Source organism: Myotis myotis, unplaced genomic scaffold (assembly GCF_014108235.1).
Source record: "Myotis myotis isolate mMyoMyo1 unplaced genomic scaffold, mMyoMyo1.p scaffold_m19_p_11, whole genome shotgun sequence".
Lineage (NCBI taxonomy): Eukaryota > Metazoa > Chordata > Mammalia > Chiroptera > Vespertilionidae > Myotis > Myotis myotis.
In genome coordinates, this window is record NW_023416315.1 from 72,704,516 (window position 1) to 72,730,493 (window position 25,978).

The 25,978-nt window shown below is 43.8% G+C and overlaps 1 protein-coding gene across 24 annotated transcripts in view; it reads right to left on the minus strand.

Annotated features, from left to right (window-relative positions):
• ST7 (suppression of tumorigenicity 7) overlaps positions 1-25,978 on the minus strand; it is a 314,766-nt gene that overhangs the window by 59,516 nt on the left and 229,272 nt on the right. The window contains exon 11 of one of the 24 annotated variants that reach the window (XM_036328891.1): positions 14,620-15,081. The exons of the other annotated variants lie outside the window; for them this stretch is intronic. Within the exon in view, the coding sequence (XP_036184784.1) occupies positions 14,690-15,081 (392 nt within the window). The 3' untranslated portion in view covers positions 14,620-14,689. Of the gene's footprint in view, positions 1-14,619; positions 15,082-25,978 lie in introns of those variants that run through there. 24 annotated transcript variants of the gene reach the window in all.

Genomic DNA, 25,978 nt, shown 5'->3' on the forward strand with positions numbered 1-25,978 from the left:
GATCGATGTTTCTCTCTCATCAATGTTTCTAACTCTCTATCCCTCTCCCTTCCTCTCTGTAAAAACTCAATAAAATATATTTTTTTATAAAAAGGGAATTAGTTAGCAGAGATATTTTAATATCGCTATTTGCCCTTTCTCTAGAAATAGAAGTGTGAGAGATGAAAGGACATTAATAAAATGTATATGAAAATCATATATAAATTTATTAATAAATAAACAGTAACAAAAGGATGTAACATCAACAGAGGCATGATATATAAAAATGACAAAAACATAATATAAAAACAACAAAAACATGATATAAAAACAACAGTGATGCAAACGACTGATAAAGTGATTAAACTTATTCTAATATCTCCCTGTACACCACATTAAGAGTGAACACTTTCAGAGTGCTTGACTAATTTCCCTTGTGATGAAGTACTTAGAACTTTAACTGTAACATCACATGCTCTTCAAACTCAAGAGAAAGCAACATATAACTGACCATGTGCAAAAACCGGTTCAGGTAGGAACATGCCTACTCTGTCTAGAGTTTGCCCTTGTGATTTATTAATAGTCATCACAAATGCTGGCATCACGGGAAACAGTTGTCGAATCAATTTAAATGGGAGGCCAGTGTCAGATGGGGACAAATTAATTCTTGGAATCAGAAGAGCCTGTCCCTCTGCAGATCCTGTTAATACTTCAGCTTTGATAATGTTAGGTTGTAATCTTTTGATAATAAATCTGGTACCATTACAAAGACCCCATTTACTATTGAGATTTCTCAATAGCATGATGATTGCACCCACTTTCAATTTTAATTTATGACACGGCATTCCCGAAGAAGTAATACTATTCAGAAATTCGATGGGGAAATTTTCCTTTGTTTCTTTGTTATGGGGTAGGGCCACAACATTAGTAACAGAGAAACAGAATTAAAACTTTATTGTGGGGAGCCGCTATAGTGTTTTGGACAGGTTCAAGCCTTGGACTGATGAGAGGGCACAGTCCTCTCATTGCCACGTGCAAGTCCCAGCTTGGAGGGCAGGGCCCTCCCAGCACAATTATAGCCACCAGCTGTAGTTGTAAGCTTGAACCTATGGTCTGAACACATGGCCCCACGTGCCTGAGTGATGTGGGCTTGATAGAGTTCAGGTGCATGCAGTTGAGTAGGATTGAAACCCAGGAGAATGTTTGTAAACATCTCGGTCACGCCCTTACTTTGCCTCGTAGCATCTGCTATAAAATAAAGGCATGGCTGTGGGGGTGGTCGTTGTCTCTCAGAGAAGCGGTGTCCCACCGAGACCCAGCTTTCATTCTCTTGTCTGTCTTTTCTAAGCCTCTAAGCCACCCCACTCAGGTTCACCCCGTGCTGGCACGGCACACTTTAGAAAGATCTGCCTCCACGCTCTCAGGGTGGGTTCCTGCCTCAAACTCCGCCCTTAAGGGAAACAGCTCCAGAAACAGCTTGGAGGAGGGCTCAGCCACTGCCAAGACAACCCCTGTAGGACTGACTTCCTTCCGCTCGGTCTCAGCTGTTTGTCTGTATGTGATGAACACCACCTATGGTTTTTATATAAGTAGATAGTACTAGTGACCCAGTGCACAGATTCATGCACATTGAAAGAAAACTAATTAGAAGGTGGCCGGTGGGGTGGGACTGGGTGAGAAGGGCCGGACATGCCCTGGAGCCAACCTCCCATGGTCCCTCCCTGGCTGGCAGCACCTGGGGCAGCGCTGTGGCTCGAAGGGCATCTGCAGAGTGAGTGGGGTCCCTTCCGCAGGTGGGGTCTCTTGGCTTGGCCTGTGGGGATCAGGCCGAAACCGGCTCTCCAACATCCCCCAACGGGTCCCAGAGTGCAGAAGGGCACTCTGCAAAGTTGCTGTCATACAGGGTGTGGAATGCAAGTGTGTGTAAACCAGATCAGGGGTCAACTGTGCCCCAGCAACAACATAACCCACAGCCGAAGATGGAATCATGTGGCCCCGCGAGGACTTGGGCTCCCTCCTCTCTGGTTCCAGGGTGCATCACCTGAGAACCGCCGCTGCCAAGTCACCGCAGCTCAGCACTAAACCATATTCAGGGCCAACAGTGCCTCAGCGACAACATAACCCACAGCTGACGGTGGAATCACGCAGCCCCGCGAGGACTTGGGCTCCCTCCTCTCTGGTTCCAGGGTGCGTCACCCGAGAACCACCACTGCCAAGTCACCGCAGCTTGGCAGCACTTGCATTGAGCTTCTGCCCCCTGGTGGTCAGTGCACACCATACTTACCAGCCAGTTGGCCAAATGGTCGCTTAGCCTTTTATATATATATAGATACTAGAGGCCCAGAGCATGAAATTCATGCACTTGGGGGGGGGGCCCTCAGCCCAGCCTGTACCCTCTTGCAGTCTGGAACCCCTCGGGGGATGTCCGCCTGTCAGCTTAGGCCCAATCCCCCTGGGATCTCGCAATCCGGGATCCCTCACTCCTTACTGCTCGCCTGCTCACTCTTTACCACTTAGCTAGCTGCTCCTTAGTGCTGCTGTGGAGGCAGAGGGGCCCTTGCCACCGCCACTGCCCATGCAAGCCGTGAGCCCAGCTTCTGGCTAAGCGGCCCACTTCCCCTGTGGGAGCACACTGATCAACAGGGGGAAGCTCCTGCATAGAGCATCTGGCCCCTGGTAGTCAGTGTGCATCATAGTGACTGATCATTCTGGTTGTTCCATTTAATGGTAGCTTAGGCTTTTACTATATAGATTGATTATTTATATTACTGGTATAATAGGTTTTATGACCCATCATTCCACATTATCTAAAAAGATAGCATTAAAAACATTACCAATGTTTTATTTAAATAAAGATATAAATACAGTTGACCCTTGAACAATGGGAGGGTTAGGGATGCCTACCCCCAGGCAGATGCCCCTCAATATGCAGGGAGGATTGGTTCCAGGATCTCCTCTGCAGTTACCAAAATCTGCAGATGCTCAAGTCCCATACATAAAATGGCATAAAACAGTGCATACAGTCAGCTGTCAGCATCTGAGGGATCCACAGCTGGTTAAAAATGAAGATGTAAAACTCTGGGACATGGAGGGCCAACAACATCTTTACTGGGGGGAAAATATGCATATATTTATTGAAAAAAATCTGCATATAAATGGACCAATGAAGTTCAAACCTGAGTTGTTCAGGGTCAATTGTACTTCTACAGCATTCCTCTAATTCAGAAATATGGCCATTTACATTAATAAGAAACATTGAAATACTATTGTATGGAGTCCAAAGCTTTCATATCCACTACCTCATCTGTTTTTATTTGGAAAAACTTCCTTAGTAAATCCATGTTGGATCTTTAATCACCTCTTTCTTTCCTAAGTGTTCATAAACAACATAATCATCACTTTTAGAATTTTCCTGGGATTGACTTATTTGCTTAAATTCTTTTTAAAAAAAGAATAAAAATCATTGAGGGGAAATATAAACTAGAAATAAATAGTTGTGTGTTCTTATCATCTTATTAGCACATTGCTTTCTTCTCCAAATCGTATTACTAGTAGATAGATCAAAGCGTTGGACAAGAGCACACAACTGTGAAGATCATCCTCAAAAATCTTTTCTTTAAAGATGAAGAAATACAGGTCCAAAGAAGCTAAATGATACACTTAAGAGCTGCTTACCTAATTAGTGACAGAATTGGTCCTGCAATACCACGTCCTCGTCACCATCCCATACTGCAAGCGTGGTACTTGCTTTTATCATTATTCTCTTATGCTTTCTTTATCATTTTACTTGGAAAATATGTTTACAATTAAAATCTTGAGACTTTTGCTTCCTCTGGACTTTAGCCACCCTGAACAACTACTTATAGGTTTCTACCTCACTTATTTAGCTATTTGTCATTCTGATCTTTTCATATACTTTAAATCACTTGTGTTTCTTTTACATTTATCCCATTGGAAACAACTATAATTTCATCTTTTAGAATCTCCCATCTTTTTTTTTAAGTATATCTTTATTGAATTCAGAGGGGAAGAGAGAGGGAAAGAGAGACAGAAACATCAATGATGAGAGAGAATCATTGATTGGCTGCCTCCTGCACGCCCCCTACTGGGTATTGAGACCGCAACCTAGGCATGTGCCCTTGACTGGAATTGGACCTGGGACCCTTCAGTCCGCAGGCTGACGCTCTATCCACTGAGCCATACCAGCTAGGGCTCTCCCATCCTTCTTGAATCAATTCCCACCACACACACACACACACACAACTGTATCTCCTATACCAAATACTGTCATCCCAAAGTTAAGTCATTTATTGACTCCATTTCTGGATTTATAATTGCCTTTCCTCTGAATTAAAAAAAGAGTCAAAGTTTGTTTTCTTGTGGTTGCTATTTGTTCGTTGACTTTTAGATTTGGGGAATATGTTTATAACTAATGTTCCATTCTTTTACTATTATGAGCTATAAGATAACATGGTCTCCTTTTCTTAAGATTCTTTCTTTTTGGTAAGAATTAAATCCAGGGAATCAATTACTCTCAGGCCTTGTTTAGTAGTAACTGAAGTGTTACTAAGGCAAGAATTTATCAGATACTTTGCTTTTAGCAAATGAAACTTCTTGTAGATCTACACACACAGCCATTCACACCATGTCTACAAATTCACAACCTACGAATACTAGGTGGACACTGCACCTGTTCCCACATTCCACTTTTGTTTTCCTCATGTCACTGTTCTGACTCAACAGAAGTAGGTAGGTGTCACTGGGTTATATGAGTTCTAGCAGGCTCTTAATCACTTCTTAGTTACATTCCCCCAAAAGACAAAGTATCTAAGGGTTATGCTGGGTCTACAGAAGCCTCAATTTCCTGTAGTTAAGAGATCACCAGAGAGCAAAAGAAATTAAGTGGTTATGGTGTAAAACAGGAAGTTTTTTGTTACTGTTTTACATATATATTTATTGATTTCAGAGGGGAAGGGAGAGGTAGAAAGAGATAGAAACATCAATGATGAGACAGAATCATTGATCAGCTGCCTCCTGCACGCCCCACTCTGGGGATTGAGCCCACAACCCAGGCGTGTGCCCTGACCGGGAATCAAACCCGTGACCTCCTGTTTCACAGGTCGATGCTCAACCACTGAGATATCACAGCTGGGCTAAAACAGAAAGTTTTGATCATGACCCAGGAAATAAAGTTTCTGCACTGGAATTATTTAAAGAAGGAAAATCAAACTGCAATAACTCCTTTATATTTACTGGTTGGAAAACTAGCAATGTCTCCCTAAAGGATAGAATTCTGCTTCTTCCCAGTGTCTGAAATAATTTCACTGGTCCTCTTCAGTGGCATTCCACTCCTTCATGTCTTAGTGATTTTGCACTGTGTTCATTTCTCAACCACTTCAAGTCAAAAAAAGGGCTGAGCATGAATCCATCGTGCCACTCTCTTCACTTCATGATCACATGGAAGTCCTTCCTCTGCTGAAATGGCCTCCAGGTTCCTCCATGGGCTTCAGAATAAAATCCAAGTTAGAGCCAAAGCCCTACCTAATTCACCCTAAACATTTTTGGCTCTTTGCTGCAGCCCTCCTCCATCCCTCTGTTCCGTGAGCTACACAGAGTTCTCCACACAGTGATGTCAATCTTGCCTGGAACCTTTCAATATGCTCTCTTTGCTTCCAGCACCTTCACTCTCTGGCTCCGCTCAGATTCCATCTCCACAAGGAAGGCTTCTCTCACTGCCCCTGGGTGAGGTGTCTCTTCCATCTTGGGTTGAACTATCACAATCTTTACACTTTACAGCATTGTCTGTAGTCTTATTTCCCTCTCCTACTTACATGGTGTGCTTTAGGGATAAAAGCTGTTTCTTCAACACTGTGTCCCCACAACACAAAACAAAGTCTGAAACGTAATTGGTGGTCCATGTTTGCTAAGTGAAACCATAAATTAATATACTAACATCTCAAATTACTTTATATTATTTTCTTCATATATGCAAACATCTACATATAATTTAGCTTCTGGGAGCCAAAGTGATGGTGTTGATGTTTGTTTTAAGAGGGAGTAACTTGTTATTTCTCAACATGTGTATTGTATTTATCTTTCCTTAAGGCACTTAGAAGAATGCAGGAAAGTGTATTAGATGTCTATTTGAAACAGCAGTGGAATGAAAAAGTGGGGCAGGAAGAAAGCAAGAATAAACACTAAAACATGGTTGAAGAAAAGTAGAAGAATTTGGGGCCAGAAACAAGGAAAGCAAACAACACCACTTCTGGCTCCCAAAGACCCTTTATGGGAATGATGCCGCTAAAAGAATAGATCATCTCAGGGAGAATGACTCTTGACTTTTCAAAAGTCATAAATGGCTCATAATAATAAATTTGAAATTTAATGTAATAATCTTGGGGAAAATTTTATGTAATTATGAGTTAAGCTGTCAATTTGATGTGTCTTGGAAAACCCATGAGGCAAAATTTTAGATAGGAGAGACCAATTTTTTCAGTGATAATCTTTTGTACCTAATTTCCTTTGTCCATCTACAATAATAACAATCAAGATGTAATTTTAAAAGGATTATTACTGTTTCCATTCATGAGATAGGTCAACTGAGGGTCAATTTCATATCTAAAATTCTAAAAGTGTTTTAGGGGTAGAAGCTAGAAGATAAATAAGTCCCAAAGTACCTCCGAAGTGAGGACACTATGTCTAATGCATCTTCATCTAACAAGTCATGTATTCACTACAGATGCTCTGAATGTCCACGCTAGTACCTGAGTGTTGGAGAAGAAAACAGCACAGGGCTTGCTCTCAAGAGATTTCTTTCTCTGCACTCCCCACAGCACATTTCCAACAGTCATGGATCATTGATTCAACCTGCCTCAACTTACTGTGGGGTTTTTTGTTTGTTTTTTAAAAAACATCTTTCTTCACTAAACTGAAAGCTTCTTGGAAATACATATTCATCTCTAAATCTAGAAGGACCTAAAAGTTAGTATCTTCAAAACAAGGGTTTGAAAAAAAAAAAAAAAGAAGCAAAACAAGGGTCTGATAGATCCTTGCTGAATTAATTTCAAAAATTAACCTAATTACTCTCTATAATCATTTAAGAGTATGGAGTATCATGTATCCCTTTTCTTAGTCAGGCAACAAACTCATATATTTGAAATTTGTATTAATTAAGCACATGCTTTAGGAGCCACTAATTGATCAACCAAACAAACAAAAATGCAGCCATTTCTTCTTCCTAATCTGTTATGGATATATGATGTATTAGTACTGTTCCATTAGGTGATGGTTGTCTTCCATGTGGCTATCTTTAATAAAATTTCTATTTTCTCCTGTTTATAATATGATACAAAGAAAACAAAAGAAATTTAGATACTTTTTGGTTCCAGAAATATGAGGTAATTTTGTCCCACCTTCAAAAAGCCAATCCAAACCCCTTTTTAACCAAAGCATAAAACTTCACTAAAGAAATAAAGAGGATGAATATAGCAGAATCTCAAAAAGTTGTGCCACCTAGCAGTTCAATGATTTAACAGGGAAATACTATAAGACTTTAGTAATGTAGGGTAGGGGTAAAGGGAGGGGCAGGGAACATGGACTGAACTACACCTAAAAAAATTCATCTTATGCTACAAAGTCAAACATCAGATATGATTTGCATTGGATTACTCCAGAATGTCTGTGTCAGAGTGTCCTTCTGTGGCTGGTGCCCTGAAGCCAAACACTGCAATTTATGTTATGGTAATGGTTGGCTGAAAAGGGATGTCACCTTGGTAAATTATGATAACTAGGCAATAAGGATTACCAAAGACAACATAAATTTGGAGGGTTTGTCCATGTGCCAACTATCTACATTACAGATGTATGTATTCATAAAATGTCTTCCATCATGGGAGACAGGAGAAGTTTCTCATGTATAGTCTTTACTGAAATAACATCTATTACCAGAACTCCTACTCATGTTTGGATAGTAGGACAGTCAATCATTTTGCACCCTCAGAGCCCTAATCCTCTTGACAGATCTATCTTAGTTACTTGCAGGACACCCAGTGCACAGCTATGCATGCAGGTCATAGTTTCTCAGTGACTTGTGCTTACTGGCCTGAAGCCATAGTGATGATAATTATTTTCCTTTTATTTGTTAAATTAATTTTTATTTTGAATATTTTATTTCTCAATTACACTTTACTTTCAATATTATTTTGTATGAGTTTCAGGTGTACAGCTTAGCGGTTAGATAATCACATACTTTGTATAGTGTTCCCCTCGTATGTCCAGTATCCAACTGGGACCATACATCGTTACCACATTATTATTAACTGTATTCCCTATGTTTTACCTTATATCCCCATGACTTTTGTGACTACCAATTTGTACGTCTTAACACCTTTACCTATTTATCCAGTACCCCAAGCCCTCTGTCCTCTGGCAACTAGCAGTCTGCTCTCTGTATCTATGAGTTTGTTTCAATTTTGTCTTTTGTTTACTTTGTTCTTTAGATTCCACATATAAATGAATTCATATGGTATTTGACTTTCTCTGACTGACTTATTTCACTGAGCATAATACCTCCAGATCCATCCATATTTTACAAATGGTAAGATTTCATTATTTTTATGGTCAAATATAATCCCATTCTATATATGTCCCACTACTTTTTTAATCCACTTGTCCATTGATGGGTATGCAGGAGGCAGCCGATTGGTGATTCTCTCTCATCACTGATGTCTCTATTTCTCTCTCTTTCTCCCTTCTTCTCTGAAATCAATAAAAACATAGTTTAGAAGAAAAAAAATAAACAATCCAGGAGAGAGAGAAAATGGCGGCCGAACAGGCAGATGTGTTCTGAGCCCTACTCCGGAGCAGACAGAAGAAGCATCTAAATCAAATAGCATCCACCTGGAATAAACGACATAGACACAGCTGTGAGACAATTCACAGCTGGGAAGGGCAGAGGACGCCTGGAGAATGGTAGGATTAGGAGAGAGTTGCGAGACCATTGAGCTGAGAGGGTCAGAAAGAAGCTGTATGGCACCAAGTCCACGTCCCTTGGGGATAGGCTTAACATCCAACTGTGGAAAGGAAGTCCACAGGGCTGCTGGTGACAGGGGGTTCTAGATCTAAGTTCACAGCTGTGAGAGGCTGAGCCCAGAGGGGCGGCCTTGAGAACTGCCCAAATCGTGCAGTGCCAGGGAGAGAAACTAGCAGTTGCATGGTTGTTTTGCCTGTTTGGTCTTTGCTTTTATTCGCTAAAACCAGTTCATCGGACCTTTTAAATACAAACACTCACCCGTGGCTGAGGTGCAGGTGGAGATGCGGACATGTGGAGTCTGGGAAGTGGCTGTGGAGGAGAGCGGTTTGGGGAGAGGTGACCAGGAGCCAGGCACTGAGACATTCCTGACCCTCCTGACCAGCAGCCATTTTTCTCCTGAAGGGCCAGCCCCTCCCAGCAGCCTCAAGGCAGCTAACACAGCCACACCCAGAGCAGTACAAAGGACAATAAATCTGAATAGCCCCAAAGAGCACTCAGGGATTGGGATGAAGAGAGGCCATTCAGTCCCAGAAAGTGATGCAGCACCCTTCCTAACTATAGCCCTGTCAGAAACAGCCGCCTGAGAGATTAAGATTGACAGCAGGCAAGGAGGAGCAACTAAGATGGCGGCATAAGTAAACACCGGGAAATTGTCGCCTCACACAACAATTGAAAATTACCGCAAAGGACTGAGCAAACATCATCCAGAACAACAGGAAGGCTGGCTGAGTGTAAATTCTACAACTAGAAGGAAAGAAAAGCACGCTGAGAGCCAGAGGCGCTGCGGAGGTGAAGTGCAGAGGTACGGCGCGCGCGCGAGGAAAGGGGGTGGCGCCTGAGGATGCGGCTGACTTTTTGAGTCACAAGCTCCTGACTGCTCTGAACTCCGGTTCCCGGAAGTCTCTGGGGACCCAGGACTCATACGGGGAGAGGCTGGTCTGTCCGGCAGCGAGCGAACTTGAGGGCGGCTTTCCCTCAGAGGTGCTTGCAGCCGTTACCGGGACACTGAGACGCGCGACTCCGGGCGGAGAATCGGCCATGGCTGCTTTCTCCGCCCTTTGACTCCCTGAGACCCCGCCCCACCCAGGCTGCAGCAGAGGCTTTTGCATGTGAATGTACCTAACTGCAGCCTAACCAGGCAGACCCTGAACTTCCAAGAGAAGGCCCAAGGCCCCGCAGCGGCTTGCATTGCTTCACAGCTGAGCCTCTTCGTGGCTCCTGCTGTGTGGCCTCAGGCAGAGGCTGAATTAGCACCTCCTTAGATCCAGGAGCCACTGTACCCAGTGGTCAGAGGGGGTCCATCCAGACTGCAACTCCTCAGATCCATAAGGGACACACTCAGGGAGCAGACTCAGTGAGCACCAAAGCCCCACTGAAGCAAGTCTTGCCCCAGAAGGGTGTCTTCAGCACAGAAGTTCTCCCACTTTAAACACAGCTGATTCTCACAGCCAATTGGCCTGGAGGTCAATTCCTCCCAGTGATTCTACAACAACCAAGGCACCAAGAGTGTCCACCCCAGGTAACTGGGGAGGCTGAGCTACTGGGCCCTACAGGACACCTGGCGCACAGGGCCACTCTATCAACACCGGGAAGCTGCCAAAATGCGGAGACAAAGAAACAGGTCACAAATGGCAGAAATGGAGGAAAGCAAACGATTGGATATAGAGTTCAAGGCCACGTTTATAAGGTTTTTCAAGAATTTTATGGAAACCGCCGATAAATTTAATGAATCCCTCAATAAGTATAGTGAGACCATGGAGGACATGAAAAAGGACCAACTAGAAATTAAGCATACACTGACTGAAATAAAGAATAATTTACAGAGATCCAGCAGCAGAAAAGAGGATCCCAAGAATCAAGTCAAAGATTTGAAATACAAAGAAACAAAAAATACCCAACCGAAAAAGAAAAAAGAAAAGAGATTCCAAAAATATGAAGATAGTGTAAGGAACCTCTGGGACAACTTCAAGCGTACCAACATCAGAATTATAGGGGTACCAGAAGGAGAGAGAGGGCAAGATATTGAAAACCTTTTTGAAGAAATAATGACAGAAAACTTCCCCTACCTGGTGAAAGAAATGGACTTACAAGTCCAGGAAGCACAGAGAACCCCAAACAAAAGGAATCCAAGGAGGACCACACCAAGACACATCATAATTAAAATGCCAAGAGCAAAAGATAAAGAGAGAATCTTAAAAGCAGCAAGAGAAAGACAGTCAGTTACCTACAAGGGAGTACCCATACGACTGTCAGCTGATTTCTCAACAGAAACCATGCAGGCCAGAAGAGAGTGGCAAGAAATATTCAAAGTGATGAATAGCAAGAACCTGCAACCAAGATTACTTTATCCAGCAAAGCTATCATTCAGAATAGAAGGTCAGATAAAGAGCTTCACGGATAAGAAAAAGCTAAAGGAGTTCATCACCACCAAACCAGCATTATATGAAATGCTGAAAGGTATTCTTTAAGAAGAGGAAGAAGAAAAAGGAACTCTTACCATTTGCCACAGCATGGATGGAACTGGAGAGCGGATAAATACCACATGATCTCACTCATTTGTGGAATATAATGAACAACATAAGCTGATGAACAAGGACTGATCCAGAGACGGAGAGGCATTGATTGGACTGTCGGGACTTGGAGGGAAGGTAGGGGAGGGTGGGGGTAAGGGGGAAAGATCAACCAAAGGACTTATATGCAAGCATATAGGCCTAATCAATGGACATGGACAACGGGGGGGTGAGGGCATGAGCGGGGGTGGGGGGGTGGGGGGTAGAGGGTAACGTGGGGACAAGGACACATATGTAATATCTTAATCAATAAAAAATATATTAAAAATAAATAAATAAATAAATAAATAATAAATAAAATAAAAAAAAAAAGATTGACAGCAGGCAGACAGGTTCAGTGGGAAGATTGGTCCCACCTGCTGGCAGTCAAGGCTGTGGAGACAGACACAAACAGAGGAGCAGTGGATCGCTTGGAACTTCAAAACAGTGCTGACTACCTAACAGGAAACTGAGAAGTGGCAGCTGGAACAGAAGAGTGGGATCTTAAACCAGCCCCCATGAGGCATTAAGACTCAGCTGATGCGTGACTCACAGCATGAGACATCAGGAGGTGAGCCAGCAGGGATGCAGCTCTGAGGAGGAACCTGTCTGTGGTGTCAGCCAGGATACTCTTTAGGGCCCAAGTGTCACAACCTGGGCTTTAGAGTCTGAGTTCAAGTCTTGACCCCACGCCCTTGCCAGCTGTGTGAGCTTGAGCAAGTCACTAACCCTCCCTGAGCTTTTGTTTCCACATTAGGGCACTGGTGATAGTTTCAAGGTGGAGGATTGGCCTGGGGAAGTGCAGCTGACTTCTCTGACAGATCCTTGAGGAGGGCAGTCCATGGGTGTGGCTACCGATTTCCAGAAACTAATCCTTGATTTCCCTCAGAAATTTAGTGGTTGGCACTTTGGCAAACTTGGACAATATCTAGTGAACTCCCTATATTGGTTTCTTTAAAAATATATATTTTATTGATTTCAGAGAGAAAGGGAGAGAGAGAGAGAGAGAGAGAGAGAGAGAGAGAGAGAGAGAGAGAGAGAGAAACATCAATGATGAGAGAATCACTGATCGCCTGTCTCCTGCACACCCCATATTGGGGATTGAGCCCACAACCTGGGCATGTGCCCTGACCAGGAATCGAACCGTAATCTCCTGGTTCATATGTTGATATTCAACCACTGAATCATGCCGGCCAGGCTGTATCGGTTTCCTAGGACTGTCATAACAAAGTACCACAAACTAGGTGGCTTAAAGCAACAGAAATTATTTCACAGTCCTGGAAGCCAGAAGTCTGAAATCAAGGAGTCAGCTGATCCATGCTCTCTCTAAGGGTGTGTCTTTCTATTGGGGGGCTGCCACTGCCCCCTGCCAAAGTGCTAACTTTTCTGTAGAGGCCAGAGGCAGTGTGTGACAATGCATTTGTCAGTTCTCATTGCAGGAAGAAAGGAGGGAACATTATGGAGCCTAGGCTAATTGGAGAGGATATTTGGGGATCCTCATATCTCCTCCTGATCCCTTGAGATAGCCCAGGGTCCTCAGCATCCTGGTGAGATCACCAGGAGTAGGTGGGAACAATGAATTCAGGTAAGTGCTGCTCCCTTTAGATCTCCCTCTCCCTTTTCTGAGGACTCATGCCTCCCCCATGTCTCTGAGGGGTGAGGTGGGGAGAAGCTGGAGGCAGGGCTGGCGGAGATGCCTGGGGAGTGGTGTGCCTGCCTGAAGAGGTTGCAGTGGATGCCAAGCAGGGCAGAGATGGCCCAGGGTCCTCAGCATCCTGGTGAGATCACCAGGAGTAGGTGGGAACAATGAATTCTGGCAAGTGCTGCTCCCTTTAGATCTCCCTCTCCCTTTTCTGAGGGCTCATGAGTGCCTCTATCTTGATTTCCAAAAATTCAGGAGTGCCTTGAAATTCCAACAAATATGATTGCATGGCAATAGGGACATGCCCTTAGGATAGTGTCATTGAGCCCTGGACTGCCTACCTCCTGCTCTCCTTTCTGTTTGTATGTGTGTGTGTGTGTGTGTGTGTGTGTGTGTGTGTGTGTGTGAGAGAGAGAGAGAGAGAGAGAGAGAGAGAGAGAGAGAGAGAGAGAGAGAGGGAGAGATTGAGATTGATTTTAAAGAATTGACTCACAATTATAGAAGCTGATAAGTACAAAATCTACAGAGTGAGCTACCACCAGGCTGGAGACTCAAAGAATTAATGTTATAGTTCAAGTCTAAAAGCCATTTGTTTGCAGAATTTCCTTTTGCTTCGGGGAGGTCAGGCTCTTTCTCTAGTCAGGCCTTCAACTGATTAAATGAGACCTACTCACAGTAAAGAGAACAATCTGCTTTACACAAAGTCCACTGATTTGAATGTATTGTCATCCAAAAACACCCTCACAGCAATATCCAGAATAATGTTTGATCAAATGTCTGGGCACCCATGGCCCAGCCAACTTGACACACAGAATTAACCTCCTCGCTAAAATGACTTCAACAAGCAATAGGAATGGTAGCTTCCCATCACTGAGGACTTACCTTATCTTATGTTGGGGGCCTTAGGCTCACTTCCCAACACACCTGTGTGGTAAGTTTTATGCTCGTTTTATAACAGCATAGTAAGAAGCCAGAAAAATTCCTGGGCAAGTGGAATAGGGAAACCAAGACAAGAAAGTTAAATAATTCATGGATAATAAAGACCATTATAAACTTATGAACAATAATAGATACAGAGGCGGAGCTGCCTCAAACAGACTGTCAAACTGCAGCGGGAAGGCCGGGGAGGGTTGGGGGGCAGGAGGGAGGGGGGTAAGAGATCAACCGAAGGACTTGTATGCATGCATATAAGCATAACCAATGGACATAGGCACTGGGGGGTAGGGGAGGCCAGGGGATTGTCAAGGGCGGGGAAAAAAAAGACACATATGTAATACTCTTCATAATACTTTAAGCAATAAAACAATAAAAAAAAAAAAAAAAAGAAAGGGATCAAAGGACAGCATCTAAATAAATGGTTCTCAGCATAGTTGGCCAAAAAAAAGTCCTACAATTGGCGCCTCTCTGAGGGGGCGTGGCTAGGCCCTGGGGGCGTGGCTGGACTCTAGGGCGGATTGAGCCAGTTTAAAGCCCCGGCTGTGGTGGCGGTTACGTGTGGAGGCATGGAGGAGTGCGCTGGCCTCTGCGGCGTGGGCTCTTCGCAGGGACACCGGTGTCGTCAGAAGCGCCAGCGCCCAGCTGAGATGGCAGCGGCCCACAGCAAGCCGTCCCCGGCAGAAAAGCACGTCGAGGTGGACGAGGCAGCGCGGTGCTGTGCGGGGAGGGGAGGAATCGCGAGTCCCATGCCGCCCCCGCCCCCGCCGTCCCCGCACTGCTCGCTGCAGGACCTGCCGGTGGAGATCCTGGTGGAGATCTTCGCCTCGCTCCCCGGCACCGACCTGCGCAGCCTGGCCCAGGCCTGCACCAAATTCCAAGACATCCTGCACACCGACAGCATCTGGAGACGGCGCTGCCGCGAGGAGTTTGGCGTTCGTGAAAACCTGCAGAACCCGGAGACGATCGGTATGTCTTACCGAGAATTCTACGCGAAGCTGTTCCCATACAGACACACTTTGGGACTGTGGCAGCTGCATTACAGCTGTAGAACACTGCTGAATGTCACGGTGGACGGCTTAGGCATTACTGGCGGGAGGTACCGGCCTCCCCTTAAGGCCCATGTGCGTGGCCCAATACGTTTCAAGCCCTCGTTCAGAATTCGCCTGACGGAGGGGACATCGGCCGCGGTGGAGTGCCTGGAAGGCCTCCTCGGCAGCCCCCACCACGGCCACATGCAGATCCAGGGGGACAGGCTCACCATCCAGTGCAAGAGGACCGACCACCGAACGGATTCACCAACGCGGCTCAGGGGAGAACGGGGGCGGGTGCAGGAGGGCGGACAGCGGTATGACTGCCTGACCTACCGCCGCCTCTACCTCCCGCCTTGCCGCCCGGACGACCTCATCCGGCCAGGCCTCTTCTACGTCAAATACAACGCCTTCGGCCCCACGACCGTCATGCTCAGCTTCCACGGGAAGTACGCCAGGGTCACGAGGCTCATGGGGATCGGCTCGAAGGCGTTAGAGATCCACCTCCTGCGCCGCATCCAGCTGCGAAGTGGCGAGATCTTCCGCAACTTCGAGGAGCTCTCCCGCGTGGTCCAGGAGATTCACGAGCAGGTGACCCGGGAGCAGCGGCAGCAGCAGCAGCAAGAAGACGGGACCGAGGAAAGCCAGGGCCATGGCTGGCAGAGCCCTGCCCAGCCCAGCGCCGGGGCGTCCGGGGCCGCAGCTTCGGAGGAGCAGCCTGTCCCGTTTGTTCTGCCTGTGGGCGTGCGCTCAAGTGACCAGAACTACCCCCGAACCTGCAGGATGTGTTTCTACGGCGTGGACATTGAGTCCTTCGCCTACCCCAGGCACTGCTGCCCCGGAGTCTTCATCCTGTTCGATGAGGACCACTTCGGGTTCATCTGGCTGGAGGAGAAATACTTCTTCTGGTACGACAGAGTCCAGGACACCTTCCAGAATGTGGAGGCGCCATCCCCGCAGGCCTTCCTGGAGATGCTCAAGGACATTCAGTCTAGTTTTATATTTTAATCTGAATAATTCTTTTTTGGTTTTTTAATAATTCTTTACTGGCAATTTTTTCAATAGTTTTTCTTCATTTATAAATCTTAAGTGGTTTCCCATTGCTTATAAAATTAAAACAAAATCTTTTCAAAAAAAAAAAAGACTCAGCTGAAATGAATGATGCTTCACTTTTTAATTTAATTTTATCTTTTATTTATAAAGAAAATTTTTTCCTTTATTTTGTTTTGCATTATATTTTCTTCGTTCTATTTTTATTTTTTATGATTTATTTTATCTTTTAAATTTTTTTCTTTCTTTCCTTTTTATGCACTCATTCTCTTTCTACTTCCTATATACTGAACCAAGGTCCTCCCCTTATTCATTCAATTCCTTAATCTTACTTTCTGTATATAAGCTCTGCCTCTAAAGATTCTGCCCCCCCCCCCTTTTTTTCTGGATGTTTGTTGTTTGAATTTTTTGGTTTATCTGTTTGTTCTGTGGTGTTTTCTCCCCATATACATATTTTTCTTCCTTTTTCTTCTTTTGCTTTTCTCTCTTACCTTTCTTTTTCTTTTCTTGATATCACTTTTGCTCTTTTTACTTTCTCCTAATTCTCTTTACTCTGGTGGTCACTTATATTGGGGTTATCAGTGTCATGAGTGCATTTGTGTTTTGTTCCCTTTGTGTCGTGTCTTGTAGAGTTGTATTTTGTGCTGTTTGGCCAACAGTAGAAATTGAGCCACATAACCACACACCCTGAGAGGAGACTCCATCCATGAACAGGACAGTAACACTCAAGACCCAACTACACCAAGAGAACCCAAATAGCCCAAGTAGGGGACATCCCTACATTACCCAGCCCAGAAGACTAGAGAGATTGTACCACTGGGTCCCACATAACATTATATATATATATCTGGGTGGCATAGCAATTTGATCTAATACATAGAAACAATCACATAGGAACAACAAAAATGGGGAGACAAAGAAGTAACCCCCATTGGAAAGAAAAGGAGCAATCACCAGAAAAGGAAATAAACAAAACGGAGGCAATTTGTCAGAGAAAGAATTTAGAGCAATGATTATAAGGATACTGAAAAGGATGGAAGACAAATTTAACATGTGTAAGAATCAAGAGGAAACGAAGAATGACACAGATGCAATAAAGAACACAATGGAAAGTTTCAACAGTAGACTAGAAGCTGAGGACTGTATCAGTGAGTTAGAAGATAAGGTAGAAAAACCACCCAAGCACAGCAGCAACTGGAAAGAAAACTTAAAAGCAGGAGGAGAGCCTAAGGGAGCTTTGGGACAACATGAAACAAAACAACATCCACATAACAGGGTGCCAGAGGAGAGGAAGCAGAGCAAGTAGTAGAAAATCTGTTTGAAGAAATAATGACAGAAAACTTGCCTGATATTGGGAAGAAAAAAAGCCACACAAGTCCAAGAAGCACCAGAGTCCCAAACAAGAGGAACCCAACAAGACACACACCAAGACAAATTATAATTAAATTGGCAAACATCAACGACAAAGTAAGAATCTTAAAGGCTGCTAGAGAGAGATAGAAAGTCACCTATAAGGGATATCCCATTAGACTATCAACTGATTTCTCAACAGAAACACATCAGGCCAGAAGGGAGTGGAATGAAATATACTACAAATTCAGGGACTGAATCCAATAATATTATACCCAGCAAGACTATCATTCAAAATTGAAGGTGAAATAAGGAGCTTCACAGACAAAAAAGGACTAAGGGAGTTTATTACCACCAAGTCAGCATTTCTTGCATAAAGGGACTGTTATAAAAAGTAGAAATAGAAAGCGAAGAAGGAACACAGGCATAAAGAATAAAAATGACAACAAACAAGTACCTATCAATAATAACCTCATGTAATGGAGGATTAAATGTAAATGGATTAAATGCTCCAGTCAAAAGACATAGGGTAGCTGAATGGATAAGAAAACATGCCCCATATATTTTCTGTCTACAAAAGACCCACCTCAAAACAAAGGACTCACACAGACTGATAGTAAAGGGATGAAAAATATTTTTCAGGCAAATGAAAATGAGAAAAAAGCTGGGGTAGCTATACTTATATCTAAAACACAGACTTCAAAGTGAAGGCCATAACAGGAGATAAGGAGGGCCACTTCATAATACTAAATGGAACAATTCAACAAGAGGAGATAACTCTGGTAAACATATATGCACCCAATACAGGAGCACCCAAATACATAAAAAAAAATTTCTGGAAGATATGAAGGGAGAGAGTGACAGCAATACAACCATAGTAGGAGACTTTGATACCCCATTGACACCACTGGATAAATCCTCTAAACAAAAAATCAGCAAAGCAGCAGCAATACTAAATGACTCACTAGATCAGATGGAACTAACTAACATCTTCAAAACATTTCACCACAAAGCTACAGGACATACATTCCTCTCAAGTGCACACGGGACATTTTCAAAGACAGACCACATATTAGGACACAGGCAAAGCCTCTTCAAAATCAAGAAAATAGAAATCACAACAAGCATCTTCTCAGATCACAATGGCATAAAATTAGAAATCAACTACAATAAAAACAATGAAAAATAATCGAACACTTGGAAGCTAAATAGCATGCTATTAAACAATGACTGGGTTTCCAGAGAGATCAAAGAATAAATAAAAAGCATCCTGGAAACAAATGACAATGAAAACACAACAAATCAAAATCTATGGGACACAGAGAAATCAGCTCTGAGAGGGAAGTTCATAGCTCTACAGACCTACCTCAAAAAACAAAAAAATATGGTAATATATTAACCCTACAAATTAATGAATTAGAAAGAGAGCAGCATGAAAAGCCAAGAGTAAGCAGAAGGAAGGTAATAATAAAGATCAGAGTGGAAATAAACGACATATAGGCCCCCCCAAAAATACAAAAGATCAAAAAAACCAAGAGCTGGTTCTATGAAATGATAAATAAGATTGATGAACCTCTAGCCAGTCTCACCAAGAAGCAAAGTGAGAAGATCCAAATAAACAAAATCAGAAATGAAAGAGGTGAAGTAACAACTGACACCACAGACATACAAAGGATTATATAAAAAAAAAAATACTACAAACAATTCTACTCCAATAAACTGCACAACCTAGACAAAATGGACATATTCCTAGAAAAATACAAGCTTCCAAATCTCAATCAGTTAAAATAAAAAAACCTGAATAGGCCGATAACTACTGATGAAATTGAAACAGTAATAAAAAAAATTTTCAGCAAACAAAAGCCCTGTACAGGATGGCTTCACAGGAGAGTTTTATCAAACATTCAAAGAAGAAATAAAACCTATACTTCTCAGACTATTTCAAAAATTCAAGAGGAAGGCACACTTCCAAGCTCTTTCTATGAAGTCAGCATTACCCCAACCCCCAAACCAGATAAAGACACTACAAAGAAAGAGAATTACAGGCCAATATACCTGATGAACATAGATGCTAAAATCCTCAACAAAATTCTAGCAAATTAGATCCAGCATTACATTGGAAAGATCATACACCATGACCAAGAGGAATTTATTCCGGGGATGCAAGGCTGGTACAATATTTGTAAATCAATAAATGTGATACATCACATAAACAAACTGAGAGACAAAAATCAAATAATATGTCAATTGATACAGAAAACGCATTTGACAAAATCCAACAACCTTTCCTGATAAAAACTCTCAGGAAAGTGGGAATAGAGGGATCATATCTCAATATAATAAAAGCTTTATATGACAAACATACAGCCAACATCATATTCAATGAGCAAAAACTAAAACCATTTCCCATAAGAACAGGAACAAGACAGGGATGCCCACTTTCACCGCTCCTGTTTGACACAGTACTAGAAGAAACAACAAGAAAGCTCACTGTATGGGAGAACATATTTGCCAATGTTATCTCCGATAAGAGTTTAATCTCCAAAATTTATAGGGAACTCATACAACTTAACAAAAGGAAGTGCTAGCCATAGCAATCAGACAAGAAGAAATAAAAGGCATCCAAATTGGAAAAGAAGTAAAACTGACATTAATCGCAGATGACATGATATTGCACATAGAAAACCCCAAAGACTCCATCAAAAAACTACTAGACTTAATAAGTGAATTTGGCAATATGTAGGAGACAAAATTAATACCCAGAAATCTATGGCTTTTTATACACCAATAATGAACTCACAGAAAGAGAAACTAAAAACCAAACAAAAACGATCCCATTTACTACTAGAGGCTCAGTGCACATGAAATTCATGCACGGGGGGAGGGGGAGGGCCCTCACCAAGCCTGCAGCCTCTCCAATCTGAGACCCCTTGGGGGATGTCTGACTGCTGGATGTCCCGGGGATGAGGCCTAAATCGGCAGTCGGACATCCCTCTCACAATCCTGGACCGCTGGCTCCTAATCATTCACCTACCTGCCTGCCTGGTCGCCCCCAACTGCCCCCTCCCTGCTGGCCTGGTGACTCCTAACTGCCCCCACACTGGCTTGGTCACCCCTTACTGCCCCCTCCCCTGCCAGCTTGGTCATCCCCAACTGCCCCTCTTGCCGGTCTGGTTGCCCCACGCAGCCTGCTTGTTCAGTCGTTTGGTCGTCCCTCACTAACCCCCCTGCCGCCTGGTCGCTCCAAGCAGCCTGCTTGTTCAGTTGTTTGGTCGTCCCTCACTAACCCCCTGCCAGCCTGCTTGTCCAGTCGTTTGGTTGTCCTTCACTAAACCCCCTGCAGGCCTGGCCATAGGCAGCCATCTTTGTGAGGGCATATTACTTCTTTATTATATAGGTTTGCAACAACAACAAAAATTAAGATACTTAGGAATAAACTTAACTAAGGAGGTAAAAGACCAGTACTCAGAAAACTATAGGATGTTGAAAAAAGATATAGAGGAAGACAAAGCAAATGGAAGAATATATTGTGTTCATGGATTGGTAGAATCAACGTCATTAAAAATGTCCATACTACCCAAAGCAATCTATAGATTCAATGCAATCCCCATTAAAATACCAAAAGCATATTTCACAGACTTAGAACAAACTCTCCAAAACTTCATATGGAACTGAAAAAGACCTCCAATAGCCTTAACAATCCTGAGAAGGAAAAATAAATTTGGAGTGATCACAATACCAGATATCAAGCTATATTGCAAAGCCACTATTCTCAAAACTGCCTGGTACTGGCACAAGAACAGGCATATAGACCAATGGAACAGAACAGAGAACCCAGAAATTGACCCTAGCCATTATGCTCAATTCGTATTTGACAAAGGAGGCAAGAGCATACAATGGAGTCAAGACAGTCTCTTAAATAAATGGTGTTGGGAAAATTGGATAGATACATGCAAAAAAAAATGAAACTAGACCACCAACTGACACCATACACAAAAATAAACTCAAAATAGAAAAAGGACTTACACATAAGTTGGGAAACCATAAAAATCTTAGAAGAATCCATAGACAGCAAAGTATGAGACATATATCATAGCAATATCTTTACAGACACAGCTCTTAGGGCAATGGGACCTAAGGAGAAAATAAACACATGGGACTACATAAAAATAAAAAACTTCTGCAAAAGCAAAAGAAACTATCAATAAAACAACAAGAAAGCATGGGAGAACATATTTGCCAATGTTATCTCTGATAAGGGCTTAATCTCTAAAATTTATAGGGAACTCACACAACTTAACAAAAGGAAGATAAACAATCCAAACAAAAAATGGGCAATGGACCTAAGTAGACACTTTCTGAAAGAGGACATACAGAAGGCCAAGAGACATATGAAAAAATGCTCAAAGTCACTAATCATCCGAGAGATGCAAATCAAAATGACAATGAGATACCATCTCACACCTGTCAGAATGGCTAGCATCAACAAATCTATAAAGGACAAATATTGGTGAGGATGTGTGCCGGGAGCCGGTCCATCCTTGCTGTTTCAAAGGACCTGGCATATATGGCATACTGTTCTTAAAATGTTTGCTCACCTTCTTGGCACTATGTGTTTTAACCAAGGTCTCCTCTCTGAGAAAGGTTGTTTCCCCAGTTAGGGATTTTCCCCTGAAGTTAGGGAGGGAATAAAGCCCCTCAACTAAGTGCCAGGCGGGTAATTAATCACTTTAACTACGAACAATCATGCTTAAGCTACATAATCTTTACTCCCTGGAATGGAGATAAGAAATGCCCTAACCTTTGGAATAGAGATTGATAGGATTGGAATCAACTGGTATAAATACAGATGTAACAAGACAACAGGACACAGAACCTACACACAGAACCTACACAGAACCTAGAGACAGAAGAACTTCGCTGGAGAGAACATGGCAAAAGATCCTGGACAGAACCTGGCTACAGAACTTGGCTGGAGAAACTAGACAGAACCCAGCTGAAGATCCTGGACAGAACCTGGCTGGAGAACCTAGCGAGGGAACATGGCTACAGAACCTGGCTGGAGAACCTGGAGAACCTGGCTGGAGAACCTAGCAAGAGAACATGGACCCAGAACCTGGCTGGAGATCCTAACCAGAACTTCGCTGGAGATCCTGACCAGAACTTGGCTAGAGATCCTGGCTAGGCTGCTGATCAACTGAACGCTGCCTCTGTTTCGTTCCTCGCCGACTCCATCCACACCTTTAGGGACCCCTGGACCTGCTGGGGTTGGACCCCAGCAGATGTGGAGGAAAAGGAACCCTTGTGCACTGCTGGTGGGAATGCAGACGGGTGCAGCCACTGTGGAAAAAGTATGGAGTTTCCTCAAAAAATTAGAAATGGAACTTCCATTTGACCCTGTGATCCCACTTCTAGGAATATATCCCAAGAAACCAGAAACACCAATCAGAAAGGATATATGCACCCCTAAGTTCATAGCAGCACAATTTACAATAGCTAACATCTGGAAACAGCCTACGTGCCCATCAGCAGATGAGTGGATTAAAAAACGGTGGTACATCTACACGATGGAATGCTAGCCTATATAATAAAAGACAAAAAGGGTAATTGACCGTACCTTCACTACGCCTCCCATTGGCTAATCAGGGTGATATGCAAATTAACTGCCAAGAAAGGTGGCGACTAATTTGATACTGCAGGCAGGGTGGGACAGCGCCGCCATCCAGGGTAGGCTGGCCGCCAGGGCGTGCCTTGCCACCGGGAGGACCCGAGATCAAGTCGCTGAGTCCCTGGCCATAACTTGGTGTATTTCCTCACGTGTCTTCTAACGACTTTCTATCCCCCTGAAGGTGCGGTCCAACACTCCGGTTGAGTGAGACGCACTGTGTGCAGTTTTCCTTTTTAATGAAGCGCGCATGTCCCGCTCACACGCTTGCGAGCGCTCCCTGTCCAGTTCTGCCCCCCGCGTGTCTGCCTCTGCTCCTGCCGTGACCTCCCTTCTCATTATAAACCACCGTGTAGCCACGGCGCCGAGTTGGTGGCTCAGGTGACTGTGCTGCAGACACAGCGGCTCGGGCGTTTGGAATTGCTGCGGGAATGTCCCCAATTCCGCCCTCGGGGGGGCCTGTGCCATATGAGCTGCTGATGAGTCTGCTCGGCAGGCTCCCTTGGGCCCAGAGGGCACCGGCTTCTGTTAGGGAAGTTTTCGGGATCTCATGACCAGATCCGATGCGTCTCTTTCCCAACGTGAAGAGGGCATCGGGGGTGTTTCTGGGAAGAGCGGTCACACCCCTTTCCTGAAGTGACCCCGGGCCTGGCCTTGCGGGGTCAGACAGTGGGCAGTGTTCAAGTCCAGCTGAGATTTCCTCTCTAATGGGAGAGACACACAGTGCAGCTCAAGTGGCAGCTGTGGATTGGTTTTCCCGAGCTCAGTGTTTCTAACTCTGACTATTCCCAGATCAAAGAAAAAACAAAAAAACAAAAAGGCCATCTTTCCCCCAGGAGCTGGTGGGCGTGGTTTTCCTGGGAACTCTGACTGGGAAGCCTTCATCTCCCCCACCCCTCACCCCCCACCACAGTCATGGGCAGAGGGCCGGGAGCTTCTATGCCTCTGGCCCCATTTCAACTTCCAAAGTTCCCCAAACCCCGGGAAAGGTAAGTGTGTGATTAGTACTCTGTAGTCTGTTTCTTCATTTATAATAAAAGCGCACACTCTCCTTCCCCCTTGTGTGTCCTCGAGTTGAAAGCCCTGGGCTTGGAGTCAGATGCCCCGACTCCAGTCCCTCTCCACCTCTGAGCATGTAACCTCCTCATCCCAAGGCGGGTACCACTTAGGCGGCGACGTCTGTCCGCTCACAGAGCCTGCAGAGGGGCTGACCTGAGAGAACACACCCAGAGCGAGCAGCAGCAGGCCAGGCACACGCCCTCCCATTAGTGAAAAGTGTGTCGTTTTGTGCTTTGTCCGTGTTGTGCTGCCTCTGAGGCCACGGAGGAGAGGACACAGGACAAGGGTTGAAAGTTCTCACCCGATTCTGGGTCACGCCTGCCTCGGGAACGTGCCAGCCCCGTGTCCTAGGACACGCCCTTTGCTCTTGAACGTGGCTTCTTCCCCCACAAGGTAGGGGCTGAACCACAGCATCGCGATGGCAACTTGGGCTCTGAGACTCCAGACTTCTTTCTTTCCCCACAAAGCGCCCCCTTCACTGACCGTGGAGCCCCAGACGAAGACCCGAACCAAAGGTCAGAGGCAGAGACGCCTCCGTGTAGGTAGGGCGACACCTCAGGGAGAGCCCGGGCCAGCAGCCGGGACCCACCCGAAGGGAAGCAGTCCCATCTGGAAGCTGGAGTTGGGTTGTCATGGATCACTTCTCTCGGTGAAATTTAAAAAGCAGCCAGGCGTGCCCTGCCGCTGCGGGACCCGAGGGTGAATCAAAAACAAAACCCACTTTAAATATAAAGACACATACAGATTAAAAGTAAATGAATTAAGCTGCAGCCTGTTTTTCTCAGTGGATAGAGCATTAGCCTGTGGACTGAACAGTCCCAGGTTTGATTCCAGTCAAGGGCATGTACCTCAGTTGCTGGCTTGATCCCCAGTCCCTATCAAAGCATGTGCAGGAGGCAACCAATCAATGTGTCTCTCCCTTTCCCTTCACTCTCTCTAAAATTCAATGGAAAAATATCCTTGGGTGAAGATTAACAAAAACAAAGTAAATGGATTAAGTAACATTAAAGAGATTATAAGAAAAATATATTCCAAATTTTGTTAGTTGTATAATGGTTATGTTTAAGTTATTAACACCTAAGAAATTGGGTGAAGGGTACATATAATATGCTGTAGTATTTTATAGTTTTTTTTACATGTATGAGATTTCAAATTAAAATATTAAAAAATTAAAAATTAAAAAAATATTAATTGAAATGTATCTGCATTACATGAAAAATCTCCTAATTGCTTCTAGCATAATTTATTAAATTGTGCTAAAATTTACAAGGGTTCAACTAAAAAATATCTTAATTCTAAATGATATAATAGAAAATATATAATAGTGCAATTATAAGCACTTATCTGAAAATACAAATTTAAAGAAGTGAATTTAAAGAAGGGATTAGCCAAAGAAAATATATGCACAAACCATGGACACAGACAACAGTATGGTGATGGCCAGAGAGAAGTGGGGGGCAAGAGCTGGGTAGAAGGGGCAAAAGGGGGGAAATAGGGACATCCTATATAATAATAATAAAAGGACTTGTATGCATGCATATGAGCATAAGCAATGGACACAGACAGTAGGGGGGTGAGAGCATGTGCTGGGGGGGGGCGGCTGGGGAGAGGTCAATGATGAAAAAGTAGACTTATATAATACTTTAAACAATAAAGAATTTAAATAAAAATTAAAATAAATGAATAAAC